The 19501-nt window shown below is 45.4% G+C and overlaps 1 protein-coding gene across 1 annotated transcript; it reads left to right on the top strand.

Annotated features, from left to right (window-relative positions):
* The first annotated feature begins 10093 nt into the window (after positions 1-10093).
* C1H3orf84 (chromosome 1 C3orf84 homolog) lies at positions 10094-19190 on the top strand. Its single transcript, XM_047774248.1, has 3 exons — positions 10094-10490; positions 18294-18350; positions 18773-19190. Exons 1-3 carry the CDS (start codon positions 10329-10331, stop codon positions 19187-19189), a joined length of 636 nt encoding a protein of 211 aa, XP_047630204.1. The 5' UTR covers positions 10094-10328; the 3' UTR covers position 19190.
* The last annotated feature ends 311 nt before the right edge of the window (positions 19191-19501 follow it).

Genomic DNA, 19501 nt, shown 5'->3' with positions numbered 1-19501 from the left:
CTTGAGCGTGGGAAATTCTACAGTTAAATTCTATTTTTTCAACCCATAAAAAGCAAGAAACTAGAAGGGGTGGAAGACTAAGATGAAAAGGGATGTGTGAGGCACATCAACCAAGTACAATTGATCTTTAAACAATGCAGAGGTTAAGGGTGCTGACCCTCCGTACATTTGAAAATCTAGTTATATGTAGTTCCACATCCCAGGACTCAGTGAACTGCTTGTATAGTATTATAGCATTTACTATTGAAAAAAACTTATGTATAAGTGGACTCATGGGATTCAAACCTGTGTTTTTCAAGGGTCAACTGTACAGGTCCATTTATTTTGGATCCTGAATTATAAGAAAATAGTCAGGGAATTTTAAACATTGACCAGCTACTTAATGATATGAAGAAATTGTCATTTTGGAGTTCCTGCTATGGCACAGTGGCTTAAGAATCCAACTACAGCAGCTCGAATCTTGGCAGAGGCACAGGTTCAATCCCCAGCCTGGGAACTTCCATATGCCATGACCATTAAAAAAAAAAGAGGAGTTCCCGTCGTGGCGCAGTGGTTAACGAATCCGACTAGGAACCATGAGGTTGCGGGTTCGGTCCCTGCCCTTGCTCAGTGGGTTAACGATCCGGCGTTGCCGTGAGCTGTGGTGTAGGTTGCAGACGCGGCTCGGATCCCACGCTGCTGTGGCTCTGGCGTAGGCCGGTGGCTACAGCTCCGATTCAACCCCTAGCCTGGGAACCTCCATATGCCGCGGGAGCGGCCCAAAGAAATAGCAAAAAGACCAAAAAAAAAAAAAAGAAAAGAAAAAAAAGAAATTGTCATTTTAAGTATGATGATATTTTGGTTATGATAAAACACTATATACATATATAAGTTTTAAATAGATAAAATAATCTAATATTTTTGTGTTTTGCTTTAAAATAATGGAGATGAGCTTGTGGAGCTGGGGAGGAGTACACACTGGCCTTGGGTTGATAATCGTTGAAGCTAGGTGACAGGTATAATGGAGTTCATTAACAATCTCTGTAAGTTTGTTCCCCACAATAAAAGACTAATAAATGGATAAATACCCTGGATTAGCCGACAACTCCCAAAGTTGTTACCTCTAGCCCAGACCCCTCTCCTGGACATTAGACCCCTATATTCAACTGCTGACTTGACATCTATATTTGGATGACTAATGTGCACTTCAAATTTAACATGTCCAAAACCAAGGTCATCATCTTTCCCCTCAAATATTCTCCACTTACTCTTCCCATTCCAGTTAATAGCAACTTCATCGTTCCGGTTGCTTAGGCCAAAACATAAGAGTCCTTGACTCTTCTTTCTCACATCCAGTCTTTTAGCAAATACTAAGGTAATTCCTTCAAAACAAGCCAGAAATTTAACTGGGTATCCTGTATTTTTATTTGGTAAATCTGACAACCTTATTCCACTGCCACAAGCTTGAATTACTATAATCCAAAATGGTCTCCCTGATCTCATCCTTGTCCTACTCTATAGTCCTCTCTGAGAAGCAAAGTTACTCTAACCCTAAGTTAGATCATATTACCACTTTGCTCAAACTCCCCACTACAAGCCAGAGTTCTTTTTTTTTTTTTTTCCCTGTCTCTTCTACAATCTTCCCTTAGCTTTGCTTCTCTCCTATCTACACAACATTGCACACCTTTATGGAACTCCTCCCTATTGCTCTCCTTTGCCCATGAGCTTCAGATCCCTTTTCCATTCTGTTCCTCCTTCTTGGCTTACTCCTTCCTCAAATATCAGCATAATAGGCTGTCCCACCTCCTTCAAGTATTCTCTCAATTTATTCAAAATTGTAACACTTCAGTAATCATAAAGTCTCTCCCCTGCTTTTTCTTCAAAGCACACTATCATTCTAACATGCTATATATTTTATTAATTTATCTTAGTTTTTCTGTCTCAGCATGCACACCTGTACCTACCAGAATGTAATTTTAAGCTCTTTTTTTTTCTTTTTTCTTGTCTTTTTGCCTTTTCTAGGGCCGCTCCTGCGGCATATGGAGGTTCCCAGGCTAGGGGTCAAATCGGAGCTGTAGCCACCAGCCTATGCCAAAGCCACAGCAGCGCGGGATCCGAGCCGTGTCTGTAGCCTACACCACAGCTCACAGCAACGCCATATCCTTAACCCATGGAGCAAGGCCAGGGATCAAACCCGTGACCTCATCGTTCTTAGTTGGATTCGTTAGCCACTGAGCCACGATGGGAACTCCTAAGCTCTTTGAGGATAGAAATTTTTGTCTGTTTCATTCATTACTATAGTCTCAGAATCTAGAAATTGTGCCTGGCACATAATAGGTGCTCAGAAAATATTAAGTAACTAAATGGGAACTAAATTAGGACAATGGAGCAAAACTTCCCAAGTATCCACGAATTTAAATATATGATTTGTTTTCAATTAGTACATTTCAAGTTCCTAGATCAGCAGACTTTATTATATATTTTAATAAAGGTGATGAATTGAAGTAAATATGGGATTCTTATTTTTACTTATGTGATTGTCCAAATATTTCTTTCTCCCATCCATACTAACAATTTCCTCCATCTAAGGTCTAAATTTATAATCCAGACAATTTTATACATAGCCCTACAAGGCCATTATTATAACATCTAGATGATAAATCCTCTATTGTCTTCCATTTCTCTTTATGTTAATGGAGGAGAGTAATTTATAGCATGTGGCTTGGGGTTTATAATAACTACTCCCCAGTTTCTAGACCTAATTTCTCTTATCAGTTTTTTTTGTCTTTTTTTGTGTTTTTTTAGGGCAGCACCAGCAGCATATGGACGTTCCCAGGCTAGGGTTCAAATCAGAGCTGTAGCTGCCAGCCTACACTACAGCCACAGCAACACAGTATCTGAGCCGAATCTGCAACCTACACTACACCACACCACACTTCATGGCAACACTGGATCCTCAACTGGATGGAGGCCAGGGATCAAACCCGTGTCCTCATGGATACTAGTTGGGTTCGTTAACCACTGAGCCACGATGGGAACTCCTCTTACCAGTTTTCTTAAATGCAATTGAAGTAATTCCATGGTTATACCCACCCCACAATGTTTAACGACCACCTGGGACTTGATGTTCTCAGTCACTGTGCATTCACCTGTCACCATGCTATCTGTATACATGCTTTTATATTCCCATCTGCAGAGACCCCTCTCCTTGCAGATACTAGTACAACACTAGTAATGAAAAGATAATCATTCCTAGGTAGGACCCTAGCCATTCTAAAGTAAATGAAAACTGAAATGCACACATTAATAACTTCCAAGGGCAGAGTTCTCTCCCTCTCTTATCCCCTAAACTCAATAATGGAAGCTTAAAAGGCAGGGAAAGTTTTCTGTGCACCGTGGGGAACGGGGCTATTCCCCCAAGAAGGGCCTTGGCACAGTGGTGGGCAGTGGGAATACGTGGGCTGAAAAGTGTGTCCTAAGGGGCACAGAGCCCTCTTATCTGACCCCATCTTCAGCTCTGAGAATCCTGAGACCACAGTGCAAGTCCATCCAAGTGCCACTACAGCTCCTCCACTTGGCTGCAGGAAAATCTGGTCCCTTCCTCAGACTTCATGACCCCTCTGACGTCAACCAGGCCTGCCTCAAACCTGACACAGTCACTTTCTCTCATCTTCAGCCTCTTCTTTTCTACCAGGAGACATGCTCTGGGCTCCTGGACTAAATCATTCCTTGTCTTTTCCAGAGACCTCCAAGGGATTTCCTGTAATCATAGTCAAAGACCATTCCCAGGAGTTCCTGTCACTCAGCGGAAACGAATCTGACTAGTATTCAGGAGGACACAGGTTGGGATCCCCGGCCTCAGTCCATGGGGTAACGATCCGGCGTTGCCCTGAGCTGTAGTGTAGGCCAAAGACGCGGCTCAGGTCCCGCGCTGCTATGGCTGTGGCATAGGCCAGCAGTTGCAGCTCCAATTTGAATCCTAGCCTGGGAACCTCCATATGCCGCTGATGCAGCCCTAAAAAGAAAGAAGAAAAAAGACCAATCCCATTGGGATTCCCTGGGTTTTGGTTCACCCTAACTTCTGGGGCAGACTCTTTTCCTTGCCTCTCTGAGGCAGGCCGGGAGACCATGGACCCTAGGGCATCTGACGAAAATAGCTCTCCAAGGGTAAGCACATAAGTCAGGTCTCCTTGAAGAGCCAAGGCAGTTTTTCATCACAAGGAAAGAAAGGGTGATTAGGAACTCCAAGGGAAGACTCAAGGGGAGAGGCCAGCGCCCTGGGAAAATCCTTTAGATCCCTGGGAATCCCGAACCTATCCTGAAAGCCCTGACAGTTCCTCAACCCTACCCCCACCTTCACCGGACTCTTCTCCAGCCCACCCCACCCAAACCTGAAATGCCGCCACCTCTGAGGGTGAGAGCACGCCCAACCTGGTGATCAGCCTGGAGGCCACTAAGTCTCATGGAGATTGCCTAAGCGTACGTGGCCACGCCCCTAAGGCGCACTCTGACCAATGAGAGTTAATCCCTGCTCCTTGGGCCAGCCCCCGCCGCCACTAGCAACTAACGGTTTTAACGGTCTTAACGGTTTTAACCGTTCATCATTTAATCATTGGCCAGGCTTGGTGGCCTATATTTCTCCACGTGTCACTGTGTGAAATACGCTGCCCATGCACAACTCACAAAAGGAACCCTCATACCTCTACACTTACACCCTGCCGCCCACCCACATATCGCCAATGCAAACCCTCTCAGGAGTCACTTTATGCACAATAGTTATAGATGGCTTTTGAAGTCATGAAATAAGATGAGATCACCAATGAAGGAGTATGGATGGAAAAACAGATTGTATTGAGTCCCAGGACACACAATGTTTAAAGGCCTAGATGAGAAAAAACAGCAAAGGAGCCAGAGTGGGAGTGGTCGGGGATGGCGGAAGGACACCAGCAGAGTGAGATGCTGTGGAAACCACTGGGCCAATCCTTCAAAGAGGAGGAGGACACTTGTGCCAAATACTGCTGATAGGTCAAGGAAAATGATTGAAAATTAATTATTGGTGACCTTGACAGGTGCAGTTTTAGTGATGTGTTGTGGGGAAAAAAATGTGATTGGTGTGTAATTTCAAAAGACACAGGTGAGTGAGTTCCCTGGTAGTTCAGCAGCTTAAGGGTTAAGGATCTGATGTTGTTACTGCTTTGGCTGGGATTGCTGCTTTGGTAGGGATTTGATTCCTGACCTGGGAACTTCTACATGCTGTGGGTCCATGCATAACCCTATTGCAGTTTTAGTCATAATTGCCAAACTTGGAAGCAACCAAGATGTCAATGTGCATAGGTGAATGTATAAATAAACTGTGGTATATCCAGACAATGGAATACTATTCAGCACTAAAATAAATATTAGCTATGAAAAGACATGGAAGAAACGAATGCATTTTACTATGTGAAAGAAGCCAATCTTGAAAAGGCAGGATTCCAGCTGTATGACAGTCCACAAAAGGCAAAACTATGGAGACAGTAAAAAGGTCAGGGAGCGCTGAATAGGTGGAACACAGGATTTTTAGGGCAGTGAAACATCTCTGTTTGATACTACGATATTGCAAATGTCATTATATATTTGTTTTTTGTTTTTGTGTGTGTGTGTGTGTTTTTTTGTCTTTTTGCTATTTCTTTGGGCCGCTTCCGCGGCATATGGAGGTTCCCAGGCTAGGGGTCGAATCGGAGCTGTAGCCACCGGCCTACGCCAGAGCCACAGCAACGCAGGATCCGAGCCGCGTCTGCAACCTACACCACAGCTCACGGCAACGCCGGATCGTTAACCCACTGAGCAAGGGCAGGGACCGAACCCGCAACCTCATGGTTCCTAGTCGGATTCGTTAACCACTGCGCCACGACGGGAACTCCTGGGTTTTTTTTTTTAAGGGCGCACCTGTGGCATATGGAATTTCCCAGGCTAGGGGTCTAATCGGAACTGCAGCTGCTGGACACAGCCACAGCCACATCAGTGGAAGATCCCAGCCACATCTGCAATGTATACCACAGCTCATGGCAACCGCAGATCCTTAACTCACTGAGCAAGGTCAGGGATCAAACCCACAACCTCATGGTTACTAGTTGGATTTGTGTCCACTGAGCCAAAATGACGGGAACTCCCACATGTCATTATACACATTTGTTCATACCCATAGAATGTACAACACCATGAGAGACACCTAAGGTAATTTATGGACTTTAGGTGATAATGTGTTCATTTAGCTTCAGCAATTATAACAAATGTACTATTCTGCATGTGTAGGGACAGAAAGTATATGAGAAATCTATGCACCTTTCCCTTAATTTTGCTTTGAACCTAAAACTACCCTAAAAAAATAAAATTCTTTAAAAAAATAAATTAAAAAAAGAAAAAAGCAAGAGGAAAGGTTTGACATATTCATACAATGGAAAACTACTGAGCAATCAAAAGGAATGAATAGTGTTAGGCACAACAACATGGATAATTCTCGGAATAATCATGCTCAGTGAAAGAAGACAGATACACAAAAGAATACATATTGAACAATTCCATTTATATAAAATTCTAGAAAATGAAAATCTATAGTGACAAAAAAACCAAACAGCAGTTGCTTGAGGCCAATGAATACCATAGAGAAGTATTACCAATAGGTAGAAAGAAACTTGGGGGTGATGGATGTGTTTATTGTCTTTCTTTTTTTTGGGGGGGGGCTCTTTAGGGCCACACCCGTGGCATACGGAGGTTCCCAGGCTAGGGGTCCAATTGAAGCTGCAGCTGCTGGCCTACACCTCAACCATAGCAATGCTGGATCCTTAACCCACACTGAGCCAGGCCAGGGATCGAACCTACAACCTCATGGTTCCTAGTCAGATTCGTTTCTGCTGTGCCACGCTGGGAACTCCAGCCTGCTTATAGTTGTTCTCCTAGATAGATATAGCAATGAACCTTTTTGTAGTTGTGAATACATGTGAGAGGAGATAACTATTCTAATAGAGTGAGCTTTCTGTCTAGTAGGACTTGCATAGTGACACCAGCAGGGTTTAAGTGTTTCCTGTTGTTGAACTTTACTTTGGCACATTTTTAGAGGCTAATTGCCAGCTTCTTTGGGTTAGTAAAAGGAGTGAACTGTCCATGTCCCTGTATTATAAATGAACAAGAAAATATAATCTGCCCGAGGCTAGCTTAGAATGGGACCAAGATATTTTCATCCTGCTTCTTTTGCTCCTCTGTCATGCTCTCCTCCTTCACTTGGGCCCTTGTAACATTTACCTGCTACAATTAGTGTTCCCAGTCCCCACAAACTCCTGAAAAGTTGACAGAGCCTTATTCTGAAGCAGCACTTTTATCCTAAGAGTCACCATCCCCTTTTAGCATTTCTTCTGACTCCATGAATTGTGTTTTAAATTTATATTCCTGGAAGATGTGGTATATATACACAATGGAATACTACTCAGCCATAAAAAAGAATGACATAATGCCATTTGCAGCAACATGGATGGAACTAGAGAATCTCATACTGAGTGAAATGAGCCAGAAAGACAAAGACAAATACCATATGATATCACTTATAACTGGAATCTAATATCTAGCACAAATGAACATCTCCTCAGAAAAGAAAATCATGGACTTGGAGAAGAGACTTGTGACTGCCTGATGGGAGGGGGAGGGATCGGGAGCTTGGGCTTATCAGACACAACTGAGAATAGATTTACAAGGAGATCCTGCTGAATAGCATTGAGAACTTTGTCTAGATACTCATGTTGCAACAGAAGAAAGGGTAGGGGAAAAAATGTAATGTATACATGTAAGGATAACCTGACCCCCTTGCTGTACAGTGGGAAAATAAAAAAAATTATTAAAAAAATTTGTATTCCTGGCAGTATGGTTGCACCTCTAAAATATTCTCTGATGTTTCATTGACTGTGAGATCATCAGACTCCACTGTGGAGCTTTATATATATCTGCTTATAAGAACCCTCTCAAAAGCTGTTAATGCCTAGGGTCAGATCTCTCTCAGAAAAAAGTAAGAACAGAGCAGGAAGCACAAGGGGCAGCAGGCTAGGCCTTGCCTCAACAATCAGGAGCATTGTGACAACCTCCCTTTGTCACTAAGCAACAAGAATTTGACCTGCTGATATGATCTTTCTCCAGAAGTAGACTCAAAAGACAAAAGGAAAGTTTGCCTTTTCTGCTCCTTTCCTGGAAAGATGAAAAGTGCTTTAGTAGGCTCCTGGGTAAGAGTGCCCTTTAAAGTTAATCCTGGCCACTGGCCCTGGGGTAGTACCTGAAAATTGAATGACTCATGAGATTAAAGGGAGAAGGGTTTCATCCAGCATCCAGGCTAGAAGAGGACCACATACTGTTCACTTCCCCTCTGCCATCCTGAGGTTTCCCTGGAGCTTCCCAGTCTTCCTGATCCCAATTCCCCTTCCACATGTCCTGGTCTCATGCTAACTAGCTGATGCTCTTCATGCGCTAGCCACCCCATGTACTCCCAGTCCTTTGCTAGATCTCCCCAGATTTCTATTGTTTGACTGCTCTCTAGACTGAGAACATCTTGAGGGTGAATATTGTTTTCTTCTCTCTGTATGTCCCATGCCTGGACCACAGTAAAAAATCAGTAAATACTGTTGAGCTACTCTGAATAGAGAGAAAGGAGTGTTTGACAGATAGTAGAGGGATGGACCGACAAGTTAGATGATCCAAGCCCTCAGTGGGATAAAAAGATAAGGGACTTCCCAGGCCTGCTTAGGAGCCCACTTTGATGTCCTGAAACCAGCTTGAAGCAGGTTCTTTCTGCTGAGGACTTTGATTATGGAGTGCACTGGAAACACTGTCTTCTCCAAGGAGCATTCAGGACGATGAGGTTGGGCCATAGGAGTTCCCTAGCCAGGCATGGTCATTTGTGTTGTCAGCCTAATGACGTCAGACTAGTACAGCTCCTCATAGCCCTGATAGGTGCTCATTTCTGTCTTCTGCCAGTCCTTATCTCTGAAATTCTCTCCAGAATTTATCCACTGTTAGTGAAGTATTTCTTTTGGAAAGTTCATCCCTTGCTTAGGTGCTCCAGTTTCAGAGAGTGCCCTACTTGCCCCTGAATAGCAAATGGGTGGCAAACAGATATTCTTTTTTTTTTTTTTGTCTTTTTGCCTTTTCTAGGGCCACTCCAGAGGCATATGGAGGTTCCCAGGCTAGGGGTCTAATTGGAGCTGTAGCTGCCGGCCTACGCCACAGTCACAGCAACTCGAGATCTGAGCCACGTCTGCAACCTACACCACAGCTCATGGCAACGCCAGATCGTTAACCCAATGAGCAAGGCCAGGGATCGAACCCAAAACCTCATGGTTCCTAGTTGGATTCATTAACCACTGAACCACAATGGGAACTCCGTAAATGGAATATTCTTAAATTTGTTAATAGATGCAGAATATGGATCCATTTAATCCTTGCTCTTCAGGGACCTTTGACTTACTATTAACAATGCAGGGGGTAGTTCCTGTTGTGGTGCAGCAGAAACGAATCCAACTAGTAACCATGAGGTTGCAGGTTTGATACGTGGCCTCGCTTAGTGGAGTGAGATGGTGTCCCTACTCCCTGATACTCTTGATCTAGTCATCACGTTCTTTCTTTTTTGATCCTGTTCACCTGTCTTACTTCCCCACCAGAAGGAAGGTTCATAGGGGCTGGGGTCTTTCTGTCTTTTCACTGCTGGGTCCACAGCCCATGCTATGACCCTATGAAGAAAGGAAAGTAAAGGAATGGAAGGTAAAGGAAGGGGAAAAAGAGAGAAGGAGGAAGGAAGGAGAGAGGGAGGGAGGAAGAAAGAATGGAGGAGGGAGAGAAGGTGAAAGGAAGGAAGGTACCCTTTCTTTACACACAAGTAATCCTCCCAGGTGGGCCAGCACAGCTAAGACTTGCTGTTTTTTTGTTTGTTTGTTTTGTTTTTTCGTCTTTTGTCTTTTCAGGGCCGCACTCAAGGCATATGGAGGTTCCTAGGCTAGAGGTCTAATCCGAGCCGTAGCTGCTGGCCTACACCACAGCCACAGCAATGCAGAATCAGAATCCATGATCCGACCTGCACCATAGCCCATGGCAACACCGGATCCTTAACCCACTGAGTGAGGCCAGAGATTGAACCTGCAACCTCATACTTCCTAGTGGGATTTGTTTCCACTGTGCCATGACAGGAACTACCAAGACTTGCTGCTCTAATGATAGATGGAAACACCTCTCCACTAGCTGCTCTCCCATGGTGTCCCTCCTCCTCTGATTCTTTCTATTCCGTCTGGAATTCCCAGGAGAGGCTTCTAGCATAAGGGCTCTGACCTCTAGGACTCATGGTGGGGGTGTGGGTGGGATTCACTCTCAAGCCTGCCTTGTTACAGCACAACAGTGGCTTCTATGGGCACTACAGAGGCCAATTCAAGAGTGAAAGTGCTCGAGAATACCGCCTTGCAGCCAAGCCCCAGCCTCCAGCAGTGTTCCTGCAGCGATGTCAGGTATGAGGCAGCACTGGGTGTAGCTGGAGTGAAAGGGCCAGATTCTACTTCTCTTAGGCCCCAAGAGAAATATCCTGAGGCCCACCAAAGCTGGATTGACACTTAAGGCCAGCCTATCCCTAGCACTTGCATGAGGCCTAGCTCCTCTTTCCTGAAATATCAGGTCTTCTCCCTATACATATGGTGGAGAAGAGCTAGTACCAGGCTGGACAGCCTTGCTCACTGCTCCTTCTAGATGGGAGAAGGGTCAGGGCCTAGGTGGGGTGGATGGCCATGGGGAGAAAGCCTCCAGAACCAAAAAAGAAGGACTTGAGCTTTGCAGACAGCTGCCTTTCAGCACAGATTTCTTGATACTATGAAATTCCATAATCTCACAGTCAGCCTTGTAGTCCATAGGCTCAGGAGTGAGTAGGAGGTCTCTTTGGTCAGAGAAGCAGCATTGAAAATGGCAGGTATCCACCCCCATGCCTAGCCATGGAGGACTGGAAAGAAGTGATGGCAAAAGTGGCCTAGGGTGGAATTCCTGGTGGTTCTGCAGGTTAAGGACCCAGCATTATCACTGCTGTGGCTTTGGTTTCAGCTATGGCATCAGGTTCGATCCCTGATCCAGGAAATTCCACCTGCAATGGGTGTGCCCCCCCAAAAAAAATTGAAGAAAAAAAAAGAAAAGAAAGTAAAGACCATCTTGGGTGGAAAGACAGCCAGGTGAGGGCTGGCCTGGAAGGGAGCCAGAAGAAACAACTCCTCTCTTCTTCCCTCCATCTCCTTCAAGGGCTTCCCAGTGGCCAGAGGGAAGACAGCTTTGTGAGAAGTATGCTAAGATCAGACTTCTGGGTGAGATCAGGGTGGAGGAGGACTGAGAGGGACCTGGAGTGGTGCCTGGAACACGTTCTGCCTGCTACTGCTTTTTGCTTCCCAGCCTCTAGCCAGATCTTACTTGATTGGCCATCTGAATTCTCTACAAATTGTTTTTCCAGGCCAAGAGCAGGGTCTTGGAGTCTGCCATGCTATAGACCCTGAACCCCCTGAGCATTCCCAGTTGGAAGGCCTGCCTGGCACTGCCCACTGAGCCAGGACCAAATGAAGCTCCATACTGCTCATCTAGGGTCACCTCCCCTGAGAAAGTGATGAGGTCTGGGTAGTGCAGGGTTAGAGGAAACCTGGAGACTTCCTGCTGGATATTTGTAGTACTCCTTAGTGGCAGCTCTCATCCCAAAGACCTGAATATTCTCTCAATCTCTTCCCCCAGAGGATATATTTCAGTACATATTTTGATTGAAGTGAAGACTTACTATATAAAGCATTTATTGGCATTATCAGCAACCCCAAACAGCATGATCTATGTGTTTTAGGTTTAGGTTATACAAACGCCAAGTCTCCTGGCTCTTTCTAGATCTAAAGTTGTTTTTTGAGGTGTTTTTTTTGGTTGTTTTGGTTTTTTTTTGTTTGTTTGTTTGGTTGGTTTTTGGCCACACCTGCAGCATGTGGAAATTTCTGGGCTAGGGGTTGAACCTGTGCCACAGAAGCAACCAGAGCCACCGCAGTGACAATGACAATCCTTAACCCACTGTACCACAAGAGAACTCCTAAAGCTGTGCTTTTTGTTTTTTCATGTTTTTGGTGGGTTTTTTAAAAAATTTGCTTGTGTTTTTTTGTCTTTTTAGGGATGCACCTATGACATATGGAGGTTCCCAAGCTAGGGGTCGAATCAGAGCTGTAGCTGCTGGCCTACACCACAGCCACAGCAACGCTAGATCCTAGCTGCTTCTGTAGCCTACACCACAGCTCACAGCAATGCCAAGGGTTGAACCTGCAACCTCATGGTTCCTAGTGGGATTTGTTTCTGCTGTGCCATAATGGGAACTCCAGGTTTTTTGTTTTTGTTTGTTTTTGTTCCCAGGCCAGGGATTGAACCTGCACCACAGCTGCCACCCAAGCTGCTGCAGTGACAACACCAGATCCTTAAACAAGCACCGTGGGAGAGCTCCCTAAAGCTGTTCTAATTAGTGGGACTGCTCAGGAAAGGTGCACATTAGATAGATACCAGGTGTCAGCTGGCTGATGGCATCTATTCTTGTTGAAAACCTTTCCATGATGTGGCATCCATTTTCCTTTAGTTTGGGGCTGATAGAAATTTTGTTATTCAGGTAAAAGAAAATTCTTTTTTCTTTTTATCCTTCCTTTTTATTTCTAAACCGGATTAATTTATTTGTAGCCTTTACCTACTGACTTTTGGGAGATGTAATCCTGGATGTTAAGGTCAGACAAGAGTGCTAGGGGCTCATGGTTGGAGGCAGATCTTTCATTGGTGGTGCCCTGATTGCTGCATCCCTGCCTCTGCCCTATCCCCCAGCACACCTCAGTCTGTCACAGGGACTCCTCACAAAATAACCTCCTGACTGCACTCTGCCTAGCCTCCACAAGGCCCCTTAGCTCTCCCACATGCAAACACTGACCCATCCCAGGAAACCTGCTTCTCCTCCAAGGTGTCTTTGGCTTGAATCCTAGCTCAAGCCCCACCTGCTCAAATATTACAGAAAACGAGCCCAAGATGGTATAGAAGCAAAAACTCAGGTGAAATTCTTTTCAGGGGCAAGAATACTCAAACTGCCTGGGTGGAGAGGAAATGATTGCACTTTTCACCAGTCTCCCACAATTGTGAGAATTTAACTCAAGTCAGTGGGAGTCGATAGATTATCCTGTCACTGTAAGAAGAGTTTCCAGAGCCAGAGCTGCCTCCAGCAATGGAGGCATCCACATTCTAGACTGTGTGCAATTTTATAGCTGAGTATAGAGATTGGAGGAGGAATTAGAAGGGAATCAATTGGAACATGCCCCAGATGCCCCAGAATTTTTTTTTTTTCAGGGCCACACCCGTAGCACATGGAGGTTCCCAGGCTAGGGGTCGAATCGGAGCCATAGCTGCAGGCCTACACCAGAGCCACAGCCACGCGGGATCCGAGCCGCGTCTGCGACCTACACCACAGCTCACGGCAACGCCAGATCCTTAACCCACTTAGCAAGGCCAAGGATCGAACCCGCAACCTCACAGTTCCTAGTCGGATTCCTTTCCACTGCGCCACGATAGGAACTCCCAACCACCCAGATTTTTTAAATGAAATTTTTGAGATGATTGTAGATTCACAAGCAGTTTTAAGAAATAGTAAATAGAGGAGTTCCCACACAGCAGGTTACGGATCTGGCATTGCCGCTGCTGTGGCATAGGTCTCAGCTGTGGCTCAGATTTGATCCCTGGCCCATGATTTTCCATTTTAAAAAAAACTTATATAGGGAGTTCCCGTCGTGGCACAGTGGTTAACGAATCCAACTAGGAACCATGAGGTTGCGGGTTCGGTCCCTGCCCTTGCTCCGTGGGTTAACGATCCGGCGTTGCCGTGAGCTGTGGTGTAGGTTGCAGACGCGGCTTGGATCCCACGTTGCTGTGGCTCTGGTGTAGGCCGGTGGCTACAGCTCTGATTGGACCCCTAGCCTGGGAACCTCCATATGCCGCGGGAGCGGCCCAAAGAAATAGCAAAAAGACAAAAAAAAAAAAACTTATATAAATGGAATTATATAGCTTGGAACCTCTGGAGATTGGCTTTTCCTGCTTAGCATAATTCCCTGAAGATTCATCCAAGTTGTATGTATCCACGGTTCATTCCTTTTTACTATTGAGTAGTATCCTGTGTATGTATGCAGCAGTTTAACCATTCACCTATTGAAAGATTCTGGGCCAATTCAGCTTTTAGCTCTTACAAATGAAGCTGCTATGAACATTTGTGTATAGGTTTTTGAGTGAATTATAAATTTTCATTTCTTTGGGATAAATGCCCAGGAGTGCAATTGCTGGGTAGTGTGGTAGTTTGGGGTTTGTTTGTTTGTTTTTGCTTTTTAGAGCTGCACATGGAAATTCCCAGACTAGGGGTCAAATCAGAGCTACAGCTGCTGGCCTATGCCACAGCCACAGCAACAAGGGATCTGAGCCACATCTGCAACCTACACCACAGCTCACAGCAACACCAGATCCCTGACCCATGAGCGAGTCCAGGGATCAAACCTGCATCTTCATGGATGCTAGTCAGATTCATTTCCACTGTGCCACAGTGGAACTCCCTGGGTAATATGGTAGTTGCATATTATTATTATTTTTGAATGTGGATGGGAATTCCTTTTTTTTTTTTTTTTTTCCTTTTTGGCCGCCCCAAGGCATATGGAGTTCCCAGGCCAGGGATCAGATCTGAGCAGCGCAGCAGTTGGGACCTAAGTTACAGTTGCTGCAATGCAGGATCCTTAACCCACTGTGTAGGCTAGGGATCAAACCTACATTACAGTGCTCCCAAGATGCCTCCAGTCCCTTTGCACCACAGTGGGAACTCCAAGATTTTTTAAATTCTAAAGTGCTTTATACTTTTCAAAAGTTTCACACACATGATTTCATATAATCCCATAATAACTTTTGTTTCCCCCTAAGCCTGTATTGCCCTTAAGGCATTTTTAAGTTTTAAGACTGTTAAACTGTTTTCCAGAGTGGCTGGTTTACATTTTACATTCCCACCTGCAATGTATGACTGATCTGATTTCTCTGCATTCTCACCAACATTTGGTGTTGTCTCTATTTTTATTTTGTTTGTTTGTTTGTTTATTGTCTTTTTGCCTTTTCTAGGGCTGCTCCCATGGCATGTGGAGGTTCCCATGCTAGGGGTCTAATCAGAGCTGTAGCTGCCAGCCTACACCACAGCCACAGCAACGCTGGATCCTTAACCCACTGAGCGAGGCCAGGGATCAAACCTGAAACCTCACGGTTCCTAGTCAGATTCATTTCCACTGCACCACGATGGGAACTCCCAAAAATTTTTTGATAAGGTCCAATTTATCAAATTTTTTTTGTCTTTTTAGGGCCGCACCCACGGCATATGGAGGCTGAATCGGAGCTGCAGCTGCTGGCCTACACCACGGCCACCGCAACGCCAGATCCTTAACTCTCTGAGCAAGGCCAGGGATCGAAACTGCGTCCTCATGGATACTAGTCAGATTTGACCCACGATGGGAACTCCCAATTTATCAATTTTTTCCTTTGCGGCTCTTGCTTTTGGTGTCACACCTAAGAAGTCTTTGCCTCCCTCTACATTCTGAAGATCTTTTCCCATGTTTTTTCCTAAAAGGGATTTTGGTTTATTATTATTATTATTAAAGTATAGTTGATTTACAATGTTGTGCAAATTTCTACTGTACAGCAAAATGACTTAGTTATACACATTTATACATCCATTTTTATATTCCTTTCCATTATGGTTTATCCCAGATTGGATATAGTTCCCTGTGCTATATATATACAGTAGGACTTCATTGTCTATCCATTCTAAATGTTAAAGTTTGTGACTACTAACCCCAAACTCCCAGTCTATCCCACTCCCTCCTCCCACCTCCACTTGGCAACATCAAGTCTGTTCTCCATGTCTGTGAGTCTGTTTCTATTTTGTAGATAGGTTCATTTGTGCCATATTTTAGATTCCACATATAAATGATATCATATGGTATTTATCCTTCTCTTTCTGACTTACTTAGTATGATAATCTGTAGTTGCATCCATGTTGCTGCAAATGACATTATTTCATTCTTTTTGTGGCTGAGTAGTAGTCCGTCGTATATATGTACCACATCTTAATCCATTCATCTGTCAATGGACATTTAGTTTATTTCTAAGTCTTGGCTATTGTGAATAGTGTTCCTGTAAACATAGGGGTGCAGGTATCAAAAGACCCTGAATTTTTAATCTCTGCTGTGTCAAGTTGCTTTATGATGGCCAAAAGGGAAGGCCAGATGTCTTACTACCTTTGTAGAGCCTTCTTTTTTTTTTTTTTTTTTTTAATTTTAGGGCCATACCCACATCATGTGGAGGTTCCCAGGCTAGGGGTCGAATTGGAGCTGTAGCTGCTGGCCTATGCCACAGCCACAGAAACACCAGATCTGATCTGCATCTGCAACCTACACCAGAGCTCATGGCAACGCTGGATCCTTAACCCACTGAGCAAGGCCAGGAATCAAACCTGAATGGATGCTAATCAGATTCGTTTCTGCTGAGCCACAATGGGAACTTCAGTAGAGCCTTCATTCTATTTGGTGATCAATACCAGCTGTCTAGAACAAGAGGTCTCAACGCAGGGGGTGGGCTTGTTAAAGGCTCCACCCTGAAGATTCTAGTTCAAGAATTTGGGATGGAGCTAGCCCCTGATTTTTACCTAGGAGAAAATGCAGTCAAGACTGGACTCACCAAATCAGGTACTTCATTTGGGTATGTAGCAGGAGAGGCTGAGTGCCTAGTGTCAGAGAGTTCTGGAGGCCGAGACTAGGCACAAAGGCAAGATGGATGGTCTTAGGAAAGATTTCTCCTGAGCTTTAGGGTCCTGAGAGGTGATCTTTCTCTGCCAGGGGATGGGGCATGGCTCTCTGGCCCCTACTGGACCAAATGACCTACAGACCTTCTGTTGCTGCTCATTGATTTAACAGCAAACATATATTGAGCACAGTGCAGATTCAGTGTTGGAATTACAGATGTAAGTAAGATAGACAATAATCTTGCCCATGAGGAGCTTATGATCTACATTGCCCATGAGGAGCTTATGATCTACATTGCCCATGAGGAGCTTATGATCTACATTGCCCATGAGGAGTTTATGATCTATATTGCAGATGATAAACAGCAATATAATATATAGTCATATTGTGTGTTAGAAGGTGAAAAATGTAGGGTTGGGGTGATAGGACTGCTGATATTGTGGTCAAGGAAGGCCTCCTAAGAGGTAGGTGAGAGAGTGTCATGGCCACTAGGAGGAGAGTCCCAGGCAGAAAGAACAGGTGGTACAAAGGTCTAAGGTGTATTTGAAGGAGCAATGAGGATGCCAGTGTGGTTCAAGGAAATGGAAGAATCTACATCATGTGAGTCTCATGAGCCACTATGATTACTTTGACTTTTACATATACTAGGAACTGTTGTGGATTTGGGGGAAATGATTAATGTGATTTGATTTACATATTGAAAGAATTATTCTGCCTGGTTAGAGGACAGACTGGAGGGGCAAACTTGGAAGAAGGTGGGAAGCTCTTGCAACAATTCAGACATGAGAGGATCAGGGAAAAGCAGTGGCCATGCTGAGGAGCGGCCTGATCCTGGGTACATATTGAAGGAAGCATCAATAGGATTTCCTGGCACATTGGATGTAGGGTGTGAAAGAAAAGAGGTGTTTGGCAGGATTTAGTTGCCATGACCTGAGCTGGGGGAGAGGCTGTAGGTGGGGTGGTTTGGGGGAATGATCCAGAGCTCAGTCATGGGTTTGGAGATGCCCATTAGACATTTACATCAGGATATGGCTAGTGGTCCTGGAGTCCAGGAGAGAGCTATAGAGAGAAATTTCATTTTCCAGATCGTATTTATGGCCAAGAGCCAGGATTGCTGATGAGAGATAAAAGAGGAGAAAGCTGGAGTCTTACTGGAAGATCTAGAGTTAAAGGGCCCAATGTGAAACCTGAACCACTGCCCCACTGATGGCAGGATCCCCTAGAAGATGCCTCAGCCTTTCCTCAGTCAGCAGCCCCAGAGGCTTCTGCTTTGGGGGCAGGTGCCAGGATATGTCCCAAGAGTGAGGTTTTGCTTTAATTTATATCTGACTTTTCAGGGTATTGGCAGTTTAGCAGTTTAGGGGTGGTAGCTCCTGGCAACTTCCTTCCATTATGGGGCCCTGAGATAACATCTCGGGGGCAGGTAAGCATCATTTTCCCCCATGTACCTTCTTTCTGTCTTTCAAGGAACCAGCACGGCAACACTACTTCTCCAAGCATGACAACCGCACTTCCTTCGACAAAGTAAGTGCTGGAGAGAGGACAAAGAATGGGCAGGCTCCCAGGCTAGGTTGAAGTTAAGGTAGGGTGGAGGGGATAAGACACTATGGGGAGGGAGGGCTCTTTTATACAGACAGAGGAGTGTCTGTCTTCCAGACAACCTCTTCCTTCTGGAAAACAGCCCATTCCCCAGAATGTACCTCTGCTTTGGTTTCCTCTACCAGCTTGCTTGACCCTGTGTAAATATCCTAGGGGCCACTGATTTTCTGGGGGCTTCATTCATTCCTGAAAGGAAGGAATGGCTGGAAATGCAGGCTAGAGGCTGGGGTACAGGCTAGGGAGGACAGGCACAGGCCAGGCATCATCAGGCACGCTGGGATTTAGGAGGGGCCCAAGGAATTGCCTGGTGCCAGGACTGTGGGCCAAGGGCCCGTACCGTTGAGGAGGGCCCCTATTGCCTGCTACAGGGAATTGGAAGGCGGAAAGACCTGGCACGCCTGTGGCAGCAGCACACTTTCCTGCACTGGGCACCCTGTGAACTGGAGTTGAGCCAGCAGCGGCCCCTTCAATCTTCCTACCAGGCCAATTTCCAGTCAGTTCCAGGACTTAGTGGCCTCCCCCAGCGCCTTGTCCACTTTGTACAGATTCAGCCTCCCCGTGCCAGCACCACCTACCAGCAGAACTTCTGTCAGCCATCCCGGGGTGGCCACTGTGGCAGTGACAACATGGGGCTCCAGGCCCCGGTCACCAACACACTGCCTGACCTCCCAGAGATCCCTAGACCCAAGCTGCTGCAGCATTACCTTCATGCTGGGGTCTCTGAGTGTCTAAACTGGTCTAGAACATTAAACAAGGACAGCTGACTCAGTGGTCTGTCTGTGCTTACAGGCCAAGAGCTCTCTGAGGCTGGAGAACAGTAAGGCACTGCCAGGCCCTGCACCTGGCTCCTATAGTGCTGTGCCACAGTGCCTTGGGCTGGGCAGGGGAAGTGCTGCCTGGGGAGTTCTACCACTGAGTGAGAAGAGTACAGAAGGCTAATGGTCCAGGAGGGTTACCTTGGCCACAGCAGATGAGTTCCAGAAACCCAAATCCATTCTTGCCATAAACCTAGTTGTGAACCACTTGCAATCAATGTGGCTGCAGGGAAAGCAATCAATGGCCCCAACTAGTGGGCA

The sequence above is a fragment of the Phacochoerus africanus genome, chromosome 1 (genome assembly GCF_016906955.1).
Source record: "Phacochoerus africanus isolate WHEZ1 chromosome 1, ROS_Pafr_v1, whole genome shotgun sequence".
Lineage (NCBI taxonomy): Eukaryota > Metazoa > Chordata > Mammalia > Artiodactyla > Suidae > Phacochoerus > Phacochoerus africanus.
This window is presented reverse-complemented; position numbering and strand designations above follow the sequence as displayed.